General features: G+C 31.8%; 1 protein-coding gene across 1 annotated transcript; it reads left to right on the forward strand.

Moving 5' to 3' along the window:
* The first annotated feature begins 1,352 nt into the window (after positions 1–1,352).
* LOC132755903 (uncharacterized) lies at positions 1,353–18,121 on the forward strand. The gene is made up of 7 exons (XM_060746840.1): positions 1,353–1,909; positions 2,313–2,410; positions 3,144–3,540; positions 11,434–11,771; positions 12,200–12,458; positions 13,555–13,740; positions 14,829–18,121. Exons 1-7 carry the CDS (start codon positions 1,858–1,860, stop codon positions 15,032–15,034), a joined length of 1,536 nt encoding a protein of 511 aa, XP_060602823.1. The 5' UTR covers positions 1,353–1,857; the 3' UTR covers positions 15,035–18,121.
* The last annotated feature ends 328 nt before the right edge of the window (positions 18,122–18,449 follow it).

Genomic DNA, 18,449 nt, shown 5'->3' on the forward strand with positions numbered 1-18,449 from the left:
ATATTCGGGTCACGCGTCCACTTAATGACGGCAAAATATTCGAAATTAGGTGTTAAAGTATCCATTAAACTGCCGTCACAAATAATTCTCGTTTCAAAACGAATTGATAAACAATTGCAATCGTTTCAAACCGGAAAGAATGAAACAGTTTTGCGATCGTCATATTTATTGTGACATATTTTGTCCTAGCAATAACGTATCACAGCACCGCATTTGCCCAGATTTGTCATGTGCTTATAGTGACCTCCCTTCCAGAAAAATCAAATCGAAAATGACGTCGGAACGAGCGAAAAAATGACGGACAACTGAAAAGACCGGATAAATCGAATAAGGAAATTGTGCGTGGAATTGAGTCTGAGTAAATAGCAAATGTCATCGTTTGTAGTCGGAAAAACATCGTGAAAAGTAGTGGACTAAACATTACAGAACCGAGCCATTGTTTATGGTGTAGGTGCTCATTTGATGCTTTATAAAATACATGTAGTACCCCATTAAATATGACCCTTCAACAAAAAATAAAAGAAAAAAATCCTAGATCTCTAAAAACCTTATTAAATTTGGAATCGGGTAGTGTAAAAACTAATTGCTGAAAAAACATCAAGAAGTTTAAAACTAATTGCATGAAAAAAAATATCTGGAGCTCTTAGACTGGCTGATGATTTGAAAGTATGCTCAGCAGGAGATGTGTATGCACATATTAACAATATAAGACAATATGCTTTGTTTCATGGTCAAAATGACCTGCTGGATAGTATTATGAGCGTAGATCACATTATTTATACACGAATTTCTACTAAATAACAAAATCAAACACATATTGATGACTTGTTTTTTAAAAAAGGCATCAATGTAATTATGAAACTACTGTTATACATACATAATATTGTACAGTTTTTGTTAGTATAAAAAGATGTTACTATATCTATGACTTGTAATGTAAAAAAAAGTCTCGAATTTTCCATAATTCTATTAAGAGACCACTTTATTAAGAGACCACTTTTTGGCAGTCCCTTGAGTGGTCTCTTCATACAATGTCGACTACATTGAGCCTATTACAACATTTTATAGAATAGTTACAGTAGGTTGCATAAAAAATGTTAATTAATTTAACACAGGTTGATTCCTGTAAGAAATCTTTCAAATCGGATTTACGTTTGGAAATACATGTATCGGAAACATAGACTAACATTCAACCAGACTGACATGTGACGTCTTTGCGATAAACCATAGAGAATGATTCTATGACAACGGTTTTAAGATGTGTTTTAGTAAAGCAAAGCGACCGAAAATCGAACCATTGTTCTTACTAGATTTCCTTGATATTTAAATTGATTTTAGAATATTGACATTTAGCAAATATATCACCAGTTTGATTGTTGACATGTATTTTATCATATATAGATAACATAATTATAGTTACATGTTGAAAAATTCATTTTATGACTTTATATAAAAAATGTTTACAGTAATTAATTAAAGTCCGATTTTTATCGTAATGATATTTCACAACAATAATGTTTATCTAAATGTAATCAATATGAATCTTACAACAAGTACAAAGTAGTATTTTTAATCCACTTATATTTAAAATGATGATAACATTTGTGATATTTAGATAGATCTATGGCCATGTCTGATTTCCTTAATCGTTATCTATCTTACAGTTTATCACCCAGTGAACCGCTTAGCCTCACCCCACCCCTTTCTGTTTCCGGTCCAATGATGATAATTATAATCAAACCTTAATAATAATGTTGAATATATCAATTGTATAATGGACGTTAAACTGTTACGGTAAAGAAATGACAACTTTATGTGTGGTGTTTGTTTAAATTATAGCCTGTGAAAAATACGAGCATGAGGAAATTAGAAGTTATTGCAGTTTTTGTACTTGGAGCTTTTCTTTCTAGTTTGTACATATTTGTTCTATAATTATTAAATGTCTTTAATGATTTTTAAATGAAATATTATTGCTACACATGACGTCAGCCCGCTTAGCTCAAGAGAGAGAGCATCGGATTATAAATTCAGAGGACGCTAGATCCTCGGGTAGGGCGTTATTTTCTGCATGACAATTTATCTCAGTCATATGTGTCTATTTACCTGTCACTAACCCCTGATTCAGAAATCAGCTGGGATAAGTAGTCGGTCACTTGCAGAAAAATAAGTATTTACTGGTTAGTTATCCAGTCACATCGGTTAGGAAGATAGACCGCCTAGATATGACCAATTACATAATTTATGTTAAAATCGGCATTAAACAGAGAGGAATAACAAAAGTACAAATAATGACTCAATACGTATATTTTCAGCCAACTGTACTCATTTTAAAGTAAAGAGCAAACTAACCGGAGGTGCCTGTATCCTTATGAATATAGATGCAACGTTTCAACTTACTTACAAGTCACAGGTAATACTGTTGTATATATAAACTTCAGAATTTATTTGGTGAATTCAGAGAGTGATTGCAACAAATAAAAGAATATAAGAACAGGAATCAAGAAATAGGCGATACGTCGTAAATATTATGCAACTTGAAAATTGTGTCGAAGTACCGAAATCTCAGGAAAGGTAGAGTCACACCAAAATTAAAGTCATACAAAATGTTTTACTGGTCTATCATATTCCCCTTTATTAGTTGTATTTTATACTATTAATCCCATAGGACCAGATAAAACCAGGGTTAAATAGGGTGCACTTTTACTACATCTTTCACACACCTCATTCAGTTTATAGTATAAAAATTCTTGAAATTTGGAAAGAGAAATCAATCAAGCGAGCGCAATGAATATTAAAAAAGAGGCATATTGGACAAAAGCAAACGTAGTTTCAATAAATCTCTAATGTCAGAATATAAATTAAACTAAAATGAATGTAAATAACATTTTTAATACAGTAGGATCGTTGTAACATTGTCATTACTCATTCAAATCAAACCGACCTGTAGTGTTACAGAGCAGTGTAATGTGCAATCATTTATTTTGTCAGGGAACATTACAATTTCATTTCTTTATGTTTTAAAACATAAATTGTATGAACAAATTATACCGAATGTAAATTTAATAGATTCCTCTTAATTATAAGAATTACAATATACCCGATACTTTTTTGTACTACATCATTTTGTTTCTTTACAATTTCAGGTTGCTAACTTGTTCGATTTAAAAGGAGCATCAGTAATTGGTGCCTCTAGCAAATGTGGAAATGTATTTCTTGGTTCAACATCTGTTTTATCTGTGAAACTGTTCCCATCTGAAGAAATGCTCATGTTTAGATTTACAATACAGAACAATAATGTCAATGTGTCAATGAGATTTATGTTGGACGCCAAAAAGCACTTTCAAGATATGAATTCTACACTCCCAGTACAATTAAATGACACACATCATCTTCCAATAGGAACGGATTCACCAAACTCATACAAATGTATTTCTGAGGAAACGGTTGCGTTCAATTCAACCAATAATTTCCATTTAACAATGATGATTACCAATTTACAAGTGCAAGCGTACGACATAATAAACAGCGTCTTTGGGCCAGGTAAAAATATATACATGTCTACTTTATTTATTTCTTTTAAAAACATACATATTTAAGTCAGTCAAAGTAAAATATTTACATGACCAGGCTTAACGTAATTCATTGCTTTAATTGAGCGTTTCTGATATATTATCAATTTTATTCTTTTCCTGTATGTAACAGCCGAGTATAGGCTGTATCCCTGTGCCAAAGAAAAGCTAAATTTTCCTCTACACATGTCACATTTGTATGGAAGCCTTGGAGGGTCACTTTTGAGTTTCGACTTATAGATTTATTTTACTATATTCTTATGACTTTTGACTTATGACTTTTGATTTATGACTTCTGATTTATGACTTTTGATTTTTGACTTATGGATTTTGTTATTGTTCCACGTGCTTGCCTCATAATTTCAAAGGAAAATATGACAGAATATGACAACAATTCAGACGAGGTAAGTTCATTTACCTAAGTTTCCTGGAGACTTATTTAAAACACAAAATATGTGGGCTCATATGCAAGAAGAGAATGTTATTCTTATATATTAAGCCTTTTTAATTGATTAAGAAAAGAAAATACTTTGCTTGTATTTCATTGCATTGGGTATCCATTTTTTATTTTGATTTCCGGTACAGGGATATATAATCTCAAATTGACATACAGCGTATGAATCAAACACTTTATTTTTATATGGGTTCCAGTTTTAAATCCAAACCAGTCTCGCATTGTTGTTTGCTGCAGTTTCAATCGGTTTTCACCCGTAGTTCATTCTTCGTCCATCTAATACTGAATATAGACCAAATTATATGCCTTATTTTTGACATAGAAATTTGTAGTTAAGAAGTTTCATGAAACATGGTTATTTCAAAAACAATAATCATACAGCTTTGAAAACTTGTTAAAAACACGCTCTAAAGTTATAAATCTCTGAATTGCATTGTTATCAATTATGCCTCTTTTTCGACTTTGAATTATGGTTTAGAATTTTCATGAAAAATGGTTCTCAAACACTATTTTTAGTGATTCCTTTGAAATTTAAAACACATATTAAAGTGTTGACATCTAAGGTCAATGACCAAGTTTTCGTATGAGTGGCTTACAATTTGACATACTTATGCCCATTTTTGAAACTTTATTCACTTGTTCAGTATCAATAACTTAGGACACCTACCAAGTACAGAGTGCATTTATTTGAATATAAACTTTTGTATACAGTTATGTATTAAGGGATTTTTTTGTATTTCATTTTGTATGTATATGTATTTATTTCAATTGAGAATAACACATACTTTTAATGTTTTTTAATTTTAATTCTAGTATAAAGCTACCTGTAGGAATTAAGGACGTGCTGTCGAATGGTTTCAACTACAAAACAGTTGCAAGAACATCAGCAATACATATTTGTCAAGTTTTCGGAGCCAGTTTAGAAGACTAAGAGGATTCATTGCAAAACAGCGTCCGTTCTGAGTGGAAAGTAGTACAGTTTAGCAAATGCAAAATTTCTAAACACTGGTGATTTGGTTTTCTTCGTTATTGTCTATGTAATTATTCAGACATTTTCGGAATACAAGAAATTTCAGACGCTCGATAATTTTTAAGTTTTAACCCAATGACTTATTGTGGACGCTTTATTGCGAACACGCAATGTAACGTCCCGCCACGTTTATTTTATACTGTCCATATCTCCAATATGGTATAAAACTTGTATCTATAGACAGGTCATGGTGAGACAGAGAAAAGTGTGAAAAATCATGTATTCATAATTCTGGCTTTCATAATTTTCAGTATTTGCCCGTTGAAAATTTTAAAACTTAAAAGAAAGGTATCGAAATCAAACTTTGCATGTTCATATAGCTTGGCGAGGCAGAAAGATACATATTTCTTGCTATCATAGCTATCAAACATTTAGAAAGTCCCCCCTTTTTCTTTTTTTTTTTTTCATTTTTACATTTTGTTAAACTCATAATTATCTCAAAAACTGTTGAAGGCATCAACTTGAATTTACTTGTGTTGTTAACAAAACTTTTGATTATAACATTTAATCGTTCTCCTAAGTTAAACATTCCCTTTTTCGACATGCTGTGGGTTTGGAAAAACTATGAGATTTCCATATAAAGTCGGTTATTCTTCGAAAAAAAAAAAACAACTTGTGGACGTTATTTAATATATATATTATACAATATATACAGTTTCTTAAAGTTAACAAGGAAATTTATAGCTAGAGACTGTGTTTGTTTTTGTTTTTTTTTGTTTGTTTGTTTGTTTGGTTTTTCTTTCTTTTGAACATTTGGAAATAAGAAATAACGCTCTGACAATGATTTTAAAAATCTTGACTTCAATAATGATACAGACACTCTAGCGTTGCTAGTTTACCTAATTTATCTTATGTTTTCAAAAGCTTCATTAGAACACTCATGATTGTCTTAGTTTTTCATCAGTAACGTATCAACAATGTGTTGTTTTGTAGAACTATTGCATGTATATATGTCATCTGTGACGTAAATACTTGAAGTTTTTGTTGGTGGCAGTGTTTATTTTTAGCTGTTCCTAAGTGTAAGCTAAGTAAGGCACATGTGCTATTTTAGAAAAAATGCTAACCTCTGTATTTCTTATCTCTTTTTATAAATTAAATATAATGAAGCTCAATTTCAGTTTGTTTTGCCTATCTAATACATTTGTTTCTTATAAGACAACGATTTTGTTAAATAAAATAAAGCACGGTTGTAGAATAAAAATTGTTTGTTGTTATCTGTTTAAACGCATTTTATTCCAAAAACATTATTGATAGCTCTGCCAACCTGTGACGGTCTAGACTGTGAGGTAAAAAACCTTTGGTAGTGTGGTCTCTCAGTAGAGGTATATTTAGATAGTCTGTTGAGGAAGTTGGCTGGTTCCTCACAGTTTACTTCTTTAGTGATTGCTATTCTATTTCTTCTCTGCTCATTTCAACCTCTTACTTATAATTTTAATGGAACACTATCTCTACATAGATAAATAAATTCTCTGTAACATTTAAATACTGTTTATTCCGGTGGTAAATTGCAAGTCTATTTTGGTTATAACAAAGTTACAATAACACAATAATAAATTGTCAACAAATGAGGACAATGTATTTTTATCAATCAGGACCAGATATAATATGAAAATGTAAATAAGTACATGTACAAGTTTGAAGTAGAAATCATCAAGAGTTTTCAAGTCATATCTGTGTCAAAACCGTTCTCTAAAATTTATTTTATACCTACAAATGTTCTTCCAACGGATAGAAAATTCCGTGTTATGTTAGTGACAAATACGGAACCATATATGTAAATGCCGGATTATTTTTGACTTTGGTTCCGATCTTAGCTGTGAGGAAACGGGAACCAAAATTATAAGAGGCGTCGCCGGTTTTGCATTAAGTACGTATTCATCCGTCAGTCATAAATTTATTTTTCACTTTCTGAAATTTCTTATAGAAGTGAAGTTTAATGAAAATCATTTTACTTAAAACGAAAAGTATATAATAAAAGTTAAATTATGTTGTAGAAGCTTTCTGAGGCTATGCATTTTTCTACTTGCAACATTGGAAAATTGATATCTCACTCGACCTTCGGTCTCGCGAGATATCAATTTTCCATCGCTACTTATAGCAAAATACAAAGCCTTAAAAAGGTACTACTTAATAATATTCCGTATATGTATCTTCTTTAATTTAATGTATTATAATGCCTAACGCTTGTACCCTCTTTACAATGTTAATTAAATTTGTAATAAAGCTACACATCTAGAAAATAGTTCAGAACTGTTTAATCTGAATAAAAAAATCGTTATTTATCAAGAATAGTTTACTTACTTTAATACTTAATGCTGCAGACGGCAATTAAAAATAAATGACGAGAACTAAAACTTCTATAATATGATTTCACATAAACAATTGATGTTGATTCTTCACGTAAAAAGATCAACTATGATAAAAACATATGAATGCAATAATTCTAATGCAAAAATGAGGCTAGTGGCTTAATGTACATGTAAACATTATATGACTTCAACACCACTCTCGGCTGATGTGCTCCCTTGCGTTTGGTGATTGTATCACAAATTTGCTTATTTTGCAATCTAAAATCAAGTAAACTAATGTTTATACAAAGGCAAAGAGTAACAGCAAATGGCAAAAGTTATAAGTCAAAAGATAAAAGTCATAAGTAAAAAGTGATAAATTATAAGTGAAAAGTCACAAGGCAAAAACCTAAAAAAACCGAGAAAATAAGTCAGCATTTATTACATAGATCAATTATTATTTTTGAAATAACAATCATATATATTCCTTTTAAATACCATAATACTCGTATGGTTGCTATTTCTTGCGAATGAATAAGACGTTTGAATCTAATTAACATACTTGAAATTATACGTATAACTTATATATCATGGTACCAATCTATTCAGTAGATGATGTGCAATCTCGGTCGGGACAGAACTAGTCCTGTAAGGGGTTCCGGGTTCGAATCCCGGTATGGAGCCAACTTTTTTTTCTTCATTTTCTTCTTTTAACAGTATTCTTGTATTTTTCTAGGTATATTTAAATGGAAAAATATGCTCGTTTTATATTATTATCTTTTTTACAGATATTCATTGCCTAGTAAATGCTAAATCTAAGAGCAAATACGACATATAACATTTTCAATGCTTTATACATTACAAACTAGCCGGTAAAAGCCTTCCATATTTCACAAAATGAATCAATATACTTCTAGAAAGATTTTAGCATACTTTGATACATGCCCTTTGACTAAATGTAATTTTAGTGATTTTTTTTAAATTTAGAATGATATGATAGAAAATGTTCAAATGGGTGGGGAAGAGAAATATTTCCATGCATATTTGTATTCTGTCGAGAATAGTCATGCATTTAACATGCATAGTTCACTACTAGAATGTTATTATTTGCATCTAAACAAACAACACTTGCAAAACATGCTTAAATGAGATGACACGGATACTTTTTAGACTTTCAGTACATGTATTTCTTTTAAAAAGCCTTTTTCATGTATATGTTCTGACTCAAAATAATGCCTACAACTCAAATCCGTACGGTAAATTTTGCTTAAATTTTGCATACAGGTGTCCTTTAGGTATACCACTCAACAATGTTATCAATTTTACAATGCCTTATAGTGCAAATTAGAGTGGTTATAACTTAAATGATAATCTATTCTCAAAATTAAATCGTTCAACTCGGTACACAGTTGTAGTACTGAATCAGCGTCCAATGGCATCTGCAGATCTGGCTTCAGAAGGGGTGCTAATTCTACGAATTCCGCATTGTCTTTTTGGGCGTGAATACATGTTCTTTGCAAATATATACATCTCTCAAGTTAACTGCATTGCTGAAGTTGTGAGTTTCATACAGACCTGGTACAAAAAAAAACAGTGTGTCAGGTTTACCACAAATAACAGAAGAACTGGTTTGTTGCCTTATTTATGTTCAATCTGGTCTAACTAGGTTTGTATGAGGTCCATAAAGCAAAATTTTAAGTTCTCTCATTGTATCGGGTCCAGATCATTAAAACACATGTATCGCGTAAGTCTTTGAAAAAAATTAATCCACCAATGGATTCCATTTTGTCGTAATGTACACTACCACTTCTCAATGCGTTAGTTAGATGTGCTTTTTCCAGCTACAACGCTTCGAGTACCAGCAATCGGATCTGTAGAATCGTGTCTGAAGTATTTCTGCAATAGTAAAGCAATGCAGTTTTCCGTACCAAAATCACATCGTCGTATTGGGTGGGGGGGGGCTTGATAATGTTCATTAAAGGTGTTTAAAAGTATCTTGCAATAAGGTGTGGGTCGTTATTTGAGTCCGAAATCTCTATTTATATTATTTTTATACTATACCCATTCACAGCACCATGGATACAAAATGCTTATGGTTTAAGTTTGTCTTAACCGTCCATATGTCACATAAAACTGTCCTTTGGCGTAGGATCAAGCGCTCTCATTATTTCCATGACGTCGTCCCCCTTGATGTACATGTGGTAATCCAGCATTAACCTACGCCATATTGTACGGTATCCTATGCATTGTACTGTCCACTTCTTTGTATTTCTCTGTTTATAACATCAGACACAGTTTCAAAAGGAGTATATATTCCATTACGCCGTTTTAAATTTAAGCGTTTAAAAAGTCTATTAACTGTACTAAATGACGTCGTAATGCCATGACGTACCAGAAAGTTCTCTATTATCAACAGAGTTTTGTTTGTTATAGATGTTAAGGGTAGGTATCTTGGCACGGTAGCTTTGGTAATGCCGAACAGTATAATGATGAAGACACAGATCAACATCAAGGTTTTCATCCTCGTTACCTTTTGTCCTGTAGTTGTGTCTGAAATAAGAGTTTATCTTTTATCTAAATCTTTATACATTCATATTATATAAAATGGGTAAATCTCTGAGCTCCGTCTTTTAAAGATTGATAGGTGCCAAAAAAAACATAACATTTAAAATGCTAGTAGGATATTTTGTTCAAACTGGTCCTATATCTTTTTGTTTGTTCTTAAGTGTTCTTTTCTCAATTGTTAAAATATACAACAAAATTAGACATTGATGCTAAATGCAAATGATGCTCGATCATAATAAGTAGTTAACTTTGTACTTGTGTGTATGAACATAGCACTCGCCGTTCTTTATGAAATTGGTCAACACTATCTAAGTACTTCAGAGAAATACTGATTCTGTGTTAGCTCAATAAAATGCTGAATTGCGATACATGTTTAATACCGTGCACCATGCTATTTTAAGACGTAAAACTTGTATTCCCTGTCTACTTGTAAATCAGTTATTTGTTTGTTACTCATGGACAGATTTTGTGATGAGGACAAAAAATGAATCAGCACTAATATAATGAACATATTTAGAACATAGCAGATTGCACAAAACACACAGTCACACTTGTGGAATTAAAATATGTGATATATTACCACTATGGGATTATATCAAATAACATTAAATTCCCTCCTAAACACATCCTCTCCTCCATGAAAAATTTGAATGAAATTATTTAAAACGTTTGAAAAACATACCTGAAACCAAAGTTGCTGCTTTCAGCTTCTAAAGCACGTGTAAAATGGGTAAGCCAAAAGTCATAAGACGTAAGTCACAAATCAAAAGTGAAAAATCGAAAGTCAAAAGTAAAACATCCGTAAGTCGAAACTCAAAAGTGACCCTCCAAGGCTTCCATACATTTGTTAAAGGACGTTGACTTAACTATCACCTTGAAGATCGTTCAACACGACACTACTGTTGTGTTTGTGGTACCTTTGGTTATTTCTATTCGGCCTTTTCCTACTTTCCACTTTTCCTTACTGGAATATCGTAAAATCACCCACAGGAAATGTTGCCTACTTTTTATTTTTTTCTTTTGACGTCTAATCTGTGATATGGCTTCATAGCCTCTGACCCCTTTTAAAATTGATTTTATTTAGTTCCGCCCATTATTTTCTCATTTAGGGCACATGCATTCTTTAACTTTAGGATCATACGGCTCTGTTCGTGAAATGGCACGGAAGTATCGCATTTTCGTTTTGGGCTTTCTTTGTGGATTCTATTTCACTCGTTTTTGTTGATTAACTAAATAGACTGGAAAACATTAGAGTTATTTTCTGCTTGATTAATTGTAGTAAAATAAACCATTTGTTTCCATGTTTGACTTTGTTGCACTCACAGATTTTCACACTACATTTTACCGTTTTTTTAATTGTTGTCTTATTTTAATCACAGACAAATGACATTTTATTATTTTTACCTATAATAAATAAAACAAATATTTAAGATAAATATATTGATTTCATAATCTTCACCCATTAACTCGGGACATACTTTCAGCATGTCATCTATATGACTCAACATCTTCTTATTTCAATAACAGTCACACCTGTACCATCAGGACTAGCTACCGTTGCACACACCACAACGCGCTGGTGTATCGCTATACGTATTTCTCACGTACCACAGCTAACACTCTCCACACACCACCGTACAAATTCAACTACTGATTCATACACGCTGCTTACAGCACACACACTAGAACGAGACATTCCAGCACCAGAAACAACAACAAAACCAATAAGTACATCGAGTAAGCCTAAATCTACCACTGAATCACCGCGTGATCATAAGTATGTGGTTCGAGACAATAAGGAAGTGTGTATTGTCTTACAGGGAAATATAACGTTCGAAATATCTTATCAGGAGAAGGATGGAGGAGTAAGTTTAAAATTATTTACTGAATGACGGTTATGCATTTTCTCTTTTTTCTCTTTTGTTTCCTTCTGCTTCTTCTTCTTCCTCTTTGTCTTCTTCTTCTTCTTTTTGTAAATAAAACAATCCCGAAGAGCTTCAGGAAAAAAGAATACCGTCCAATGTCTATGCTACTATCAAATTGTACGTTTTCATTTGAAACAACTAGAATTTACTTTGTCCTAAATAAATGGACCGAGAAAGGATGTAAAACATTCACATTTACTTTAATTATTATAAGGGATGTTCCAATTTTGTTTTGATTTTCTACCCTATAAATGTCAAGAATTTAAAATGTGCCACACTCTTAGTTGAATATTAAGATTTTCGTTAAGAAACCATTTATTTATTGCTTAGACTTATACATTCTAGCAAACCATGTCTTACATTATTAGGCTACTAAAGCATTGGTTGCAGTTCCTGACGATGCAAATGTTAACGGAAATTGCAGTTACACCGCGACGTCACAAGAAATAACGCTGGCGTTCTTCAACTCAACTTGGATGTTGAACATTGTTGTCGTCAAGGGCGGCATAAGTAATGAACAGAATGCCAAATTGATTAAAGTTTTGTCGGATACAGCGGATTATTCATGGCAATATGCCAGTGTAACATATCAAGTCGACGATCATTTTCCTGGTGCAAAGAATGCAGGTAAATAGAATTCATATTTGTTTTCACTGATGTACTTTATGAATAATCATCACATACCCGTGCCGCTTTTGCCACTCCGTAAACATGGTATTGCACGGCCGTGCATATATTTCGATGTCGTCATTTACGTTTTTCGCAAACAGTGTAAAGATGCGCTAAATGTTTGCTAAAGTATCCGAAACTGTTTATGCTTCTTAGGAAAGAATAAAAATAAAAAACTGATTTAATAGCGGCAAATCTTGGTCTGCAATGGTCGCGCGCATAGAATCTGTTACCGCCAGCAGGCAGTCTAAGGATAATTAGTACATTTAATTGTCAAAGATGATGTGTTTACATTTATGCAAGTTAAATGAGAGCACTCCCCTTAGCATTTAAAGAATGTATGATCAGGACCTCGGCAAATGTGCTTTTCCTCCGTTTGTTGAATATAGATACAATCTAAAAACGTTCAAATATAATATATCAAATCACAAAATAAAAAATTAAAGCGGTTAAATAGCAATAGTTTAAAGATCATGTATGTTTTAATTGAGGTTGTATACCACACATAAATGAAATAATATATATGTATATAATTATATTTATAAAACAATTTTCAAACATCGAAGAATATGAAAAATATGAACTGCAGATATTTGTACATATTATATGTAATCATTAAAATATATGAAGTCATTTCTTATTTAAAAATTTAACTTAGTCTTTATAGAAAATAATATTTTATTACCTCCCTTTATTTACATGAAATGTTAAGTTCTGTAATATCTTTATAAGCATTGCTTTTTGGAACTTACAAAATTAATAAATCTTAATTTGAGCATCATATTTTTTATATAAAACCATAAAAAATTGTGTTACAGGATCTTTAAACAATTATATTTTGTCATTTACCATTTATGCAGTATAAATCAACATTGTTTAAAAAAAGTTAGTTTGAACATGTTAATATACTCATTTTTAATCTCAAATGAACAAACATGTTCTTTCTTAATTTAATTTATTTGGTTTCATTTTTGAACAAGGACATTATAACATAAAATATTAAAAACATTTAATGAAACATTTATGGTTTTCGTTTGTTTATTTATACCTTCAGGAGACATCATTACTGCCACGGCAGAAGACACTGTTGGTAAGTTTGCGGCTGGAGTTGACGGCTCGTATAAATGCAATGCTAAACAAGATCTTGAGTTTGAGAAAAATAAAAATATGAAAATGGACTTGAGCAAGATGCAGTATAGAGCATTTGGGAAAACGAACTCCACAGATTTCTCAGGCGCAGGTACGTGATGCTTGCGGGTTATCTATTATTGATCAAGTTATAATTCATTGATAGAAGTATATATATTATATATGAGTATTATCTATGCTATAGCTTGTCTTATGCAAAATATGAAGGAATTTACCCCTGTGTAAAATATTTCGTACCTCGTCACTAACGGTTTGAAAACCAAGTTTGCAACATTTTAAGCAGCATGCCTACAATCTTATGCTTATTTTCATGAAAATGTTTAAAATACATTAAAAAGTATAATATTGTCAAGTGAACACAAAAAAGTAATTTACACATTACAACGTCACTTAAAAATGGTCAGAAGATGCAATATGTACCCCTAACCTGCGTTAGTCGTCGCACAGTAGAAATATGGTGTAAATACTGCAAAAAAAATTATATTAACTTCAAACGAGATATAAACTAGTTCTTTAATTTTAAATGAATATACCTTTCCTAAAATCTAAGTATATTTTTCTCATAGTTGATTTCATTGAAATATACTGGCTCCTACTCTAGAGGCTTGTAGCTGTAAATACTATAATTTATATTTTCGCAATTTCCATGTGCCGTTCGCTAATTTAGACGCAAATATGAAATAATTAAACAATTTAAAACAAAAACAAAAATGAAGCGAGGTAATGACAACTGTAGCTGCGATTTTTTGTTGTTGTTTTATGTTGTTATTGCTTTGGTATTGTTGATAACGTCTAGCACGCGCCCATTTATCCGGGTAGACGCGATATTTAAACTAATGGTTAAATACACTCTATTGAAGACAGTTTATCCAAAATTTAAGCCTTCTGCTTGACAAAGAGTAAATTTATGTGTACATAGAATAGTATTTATACTTTTGCTATAGAATTGTCAAACAATTAATATTCTGGTATACATGTATTTCAAATATCGATTCATATGTTATCAAATGTAACTTCAATCGTATACATCGAAATAACATTCGATAATTTAATTAAGTTATAGAAATTTATTGTTTTTTGCAATTGGTGTAAGTATAATTCTCTTAGTAAATAATATGTGAAAATAATGTACTAAATTGTATTCAAAGAGTTATAAAATATCATTATACTTATCAATAGGTGTTTCCAAGTGTCCTGCGGACGATCATAACGGAGGTGGCGGTAGCGGTCAGAAAACACTGAGAATCTCAATTGCTTGTGCATTTGCAGGCTTGGTTTTCATAGTATTCGTGGCATGTGGTATTTCTCGATACAGGAAGAGAAAACGGGGAAATGGGCATTATAAAAGTGGTGAAAAGGGTCTGGTTAGAATAATGGATGGTTAGAAAAAGTGCGCGGACAATAATTTTTGCTGTCTATTTATGGATAAATATATCATATAATCTCATGACGGATGAATACAAAAATGGTTGCTTGGAGTATAAAACAGACTGACGATATGCTTATAATGGTGAGCAAGTAAACTTTGATTTGAATTTTTCTGGTGTCGCGCGCAATTGAATAGCTATATAAACACGTATACCAATAACTTTATACCATATATGAACATACAACGTTATTTATCGACGTGACATATCTTGTCAACCTGACAAATATGTGAACAATACACCAAAGCTTATCTCGTTAGTTCATATGAGTGAAAAGAAATCGGTCAAAAGCACCCCTGTGTCTTCTTGAAGCAATAAGAGGGATCTGTCGTCTCCCTTTGACCAAAAAGAAACAAAAAAACTCAGATCACTGTCTGAAAATTCTGAAATGGAGGATCCAGTAACACAAATACGCCTCTGTGATGAAGACCTTATAAAAATAAGCTCGCTTCTTAAAAGCACTTTTCAGACCAAACTCTCAACAATGGCTAGTGATCTTATTAATGGTGTTTTGTCGAAAATCAACTCTAAAGTCGAGGTATTTGAGGCTGAAAATAAAGCTTGCCAAGCAGAGTGTCAGAGTTCGAAACCCGGCTCTTCGAAACCGAGGCTAAATAAGACAGATCTGACCATTACTCTCGCCGTAACTTGTGACGCATCAGTGGCGTAACAAAAAAGTGGCGAATCCACGGACAGAATCGTGCTTGATGTTTTGGGGCAGTGGGGGTCGAGTTTAATATTGATGACGTGGATCGGTCGCACAGGGCTAAGGCATTCAAAGCTACGTCTTCACATATGAAACAAAAAGACATCATCAGACAGTTATCGTGCTTGATCTTCTCGGTAATAAAAGCAAGTTAAAAGACTCAAAGTTTAACGGCGTGTACCTCAATGCAGACCGTACACACACACGTAGCCTGTTGTTTCAGCAGACTCGAAAATTAATCAAATACATGGTTGTGAGCGGAACATGGACTGTAGACGGCGTAATAATGATAAAAGACAAATTTGACAACAAAGCCCGCATCGAAACAAAGAAAGATTTAGACTTATTTCTGTCAAAGATCAAAGACACAATGTTGACGACTTAACACTGTATAATATAATATGTCACGTTGTGTTTTAACTGTTTTGTTTTGATCATCCTGTGTGATTGTGATACTGATAACGTTTGAGTAACTGTTGTTTACAGTTTTGGAATAATTAGTCAAAGATTTCACTAACTGACTGTTATGAATATTGTTGCAGCTTTAACCCAGGTTATTATTTTCTTTTGTTTTAAAGAAGGCCTTAGAATCCTTAATACGAATTCGGCTTCAACTAAATTTTCAGCTATTTAATTCTTTTTAAATTTAGTTTTATTTTTTATATAATATTATGTGTTCTTCTTACAATGGTGAATATCTCATTTCCTAAAATATCACGGGAAATATAATTAGAATAACCTTACAATATATTCAAATAAAAACGATGTTTATCCAGTACAAATATCTTATTGTATAATTGTAGTAGACATACCTCTTACAGGTATGAATTACTTATTCTATAATTTTGTTATTAAGATTGATTCTATTGACTAAGTTCAACTACACGCAATTGTCCTGTTTATGATGTATCCGATTTGTCTAAAGTTCAGATCTACTTATTTCTTTTATTTAGATCTGAAGACGGCCTTCTTTATAATTAGGATTTCCCGAGAAAGCTATTTTTAGCAATGCAATAAAACCGGTTTTTACATAGGCATTAGAAGAAGTATCAAAATACCGTTTTACGTGAAAGTGGAACAAATTGTTTGTTTTTTTGTTAGCAAAAAAATGTTTGAAGTAACTTTTAATAAATTAATTGAAAAAATATTAAATTTTTAATTGGCAATATTGTTTTGCCTGTTTACACATGCACCTGTCGGCTATATGGACAACGCCATATTTGTTCTCGAAATCATGAAATTTACTAATTAGTATTGGTTTGCCCAGGGTTAAAATCGCTTTCAAAATTATGAAAGCTGGACGATGATTGGCTTTGTGAATAATTATTGTCACCAGAAAAAAATCGTATATGGTCACGCTCAGATCTAAAAGCGGTGCGTTATTTAGAGCTGATTTTAATCAAGATTTCAAGATTGTTCAAGATTCAAAAACATTTTACAATGTCCATCGCCATGTTCGGCGGTTCAATAAACACATAATGAGAAAAGTATGTACATAACGAGAATGAGATAATTATAAATTAATTAGTAAATAGATTAATAAACCAATCTTTTTAAATCTCTTACCAAACATACAAAGCTTATATCGTTCCAATTTCTATTCAAAGTACAAAAAAGAAAGCCACTAGATAAGTACATAGAACATAAATATGAGACATATACATACATAATATACAATCATTGTAAAACATATATATTTTTGTTCATAAACTTGAAATATCCCTGTTGTTTCTATTTTCCCCTCTTTTTCAGATTAAAAATATTGACTTGTCTTTACATACCTGTCATAAATGTAATTGATAACAATTATTTAATTTCATTGTTATTGTTGTTTCGTGATTTGTTTGTTTGTTTGTTTGTTTTATTGCTTTATTTTTTCTGTACCACTTTAATATTGAACAATTCATTTTGTAAAGGCTCTTATCTTCATGTAAAACCATGTAAAGTAGTCCCATTTCTTCATGTCTTACTGTACCAGGCAATGATTTTCTTCGTCAAATTTCGTCGATACTAAATAAAATTATTTTGAACTGAATATTAATTTATCTAAGGAGGATAAACTTTTTGTTTTCCGTACCATGATGTTAAAATTGTTATTTCTTGTTTTGATATTTGACTTTTTCTGCAAACATTATATAAATTATTCTGACTCTACATATTTGTTGAACTAATAATTGTTGTATTTTCTTTAAATTAAAAGTAATGATGCCCCAGTCATTTTGGTACAGTACAGTTGCATAAAAGTATAAATACTAAGACCTAACATTTCTCTCAAACTTAACAAGAAACAAAACACTTTTAGCAACAAAAAAAACCTCAAAATATCTATGCTTAATTCAACTTCTTGTAATCATTATGTTTTCATGTACATGTATGTTAATGTGGCGAAATTGGGACATTGTGTCCCTTTATATTTTGATGCCCTCGTTATGATATCATCAGAAGCATGCAATTACGTCCGCTTCCATGACCCCTGACACCTCAACAATCTCTTGTACGGAGCCCAGCGCCTGCGCTTTAACATGAACAGAAAAAAATCGTTCTTAAGTTCAACAGTTTATCCCAGCTTCCAAACGTTTTACCAACCTATATCATTTTTTTCTGTCCATTGTTTCCCAATAATAGTGTGCGCAGACTTATAGTCACTATTCTTTATCTTAATTCAAA

The sequence above is a fragment of the Ruditapes philippinarum genome, unplaced genomic scaffold (assembly GCF_026571515.1).
Source record: "Ruditapes philippinarum isolate M1 unplaced genomic scaffold, ASM2657151v2 ctg3037_1_1_1_1, whole genome shotgun sequence".
Taxonomy (NCBI): domain Eukaryota; kingdom Metazoa; phylum Mollusca; class Bivalvia; order Venerida; family Veneridae; genus Ruditapes; species Ruditapes philippinarum.

Bases quoted from the DNA above. Each gene is read 5' to 3' on its own strand.
- LOC132755903 (XM_060746840.1), top strand. From the start codon at position 1,858: ATGAGGAAATTAGAAGTTATTGCAGTTTTTGTACTTGGAGCTTTTCTT. The intron at 1,910-2,312 runs GTTTGTACATAT...GTATATTTTCAG, and splicing joins ACTTGGAGCTTTTCTTTCTA to CCAACTGTACTCATTTTAAA. The intron at 2,411-3,143 runs GTAATACTGTTG...TTACAATTTCAG, and splicing joins AACTTACTTACAAGTCACAG to GTTGCTAACTTGTTCGATTT.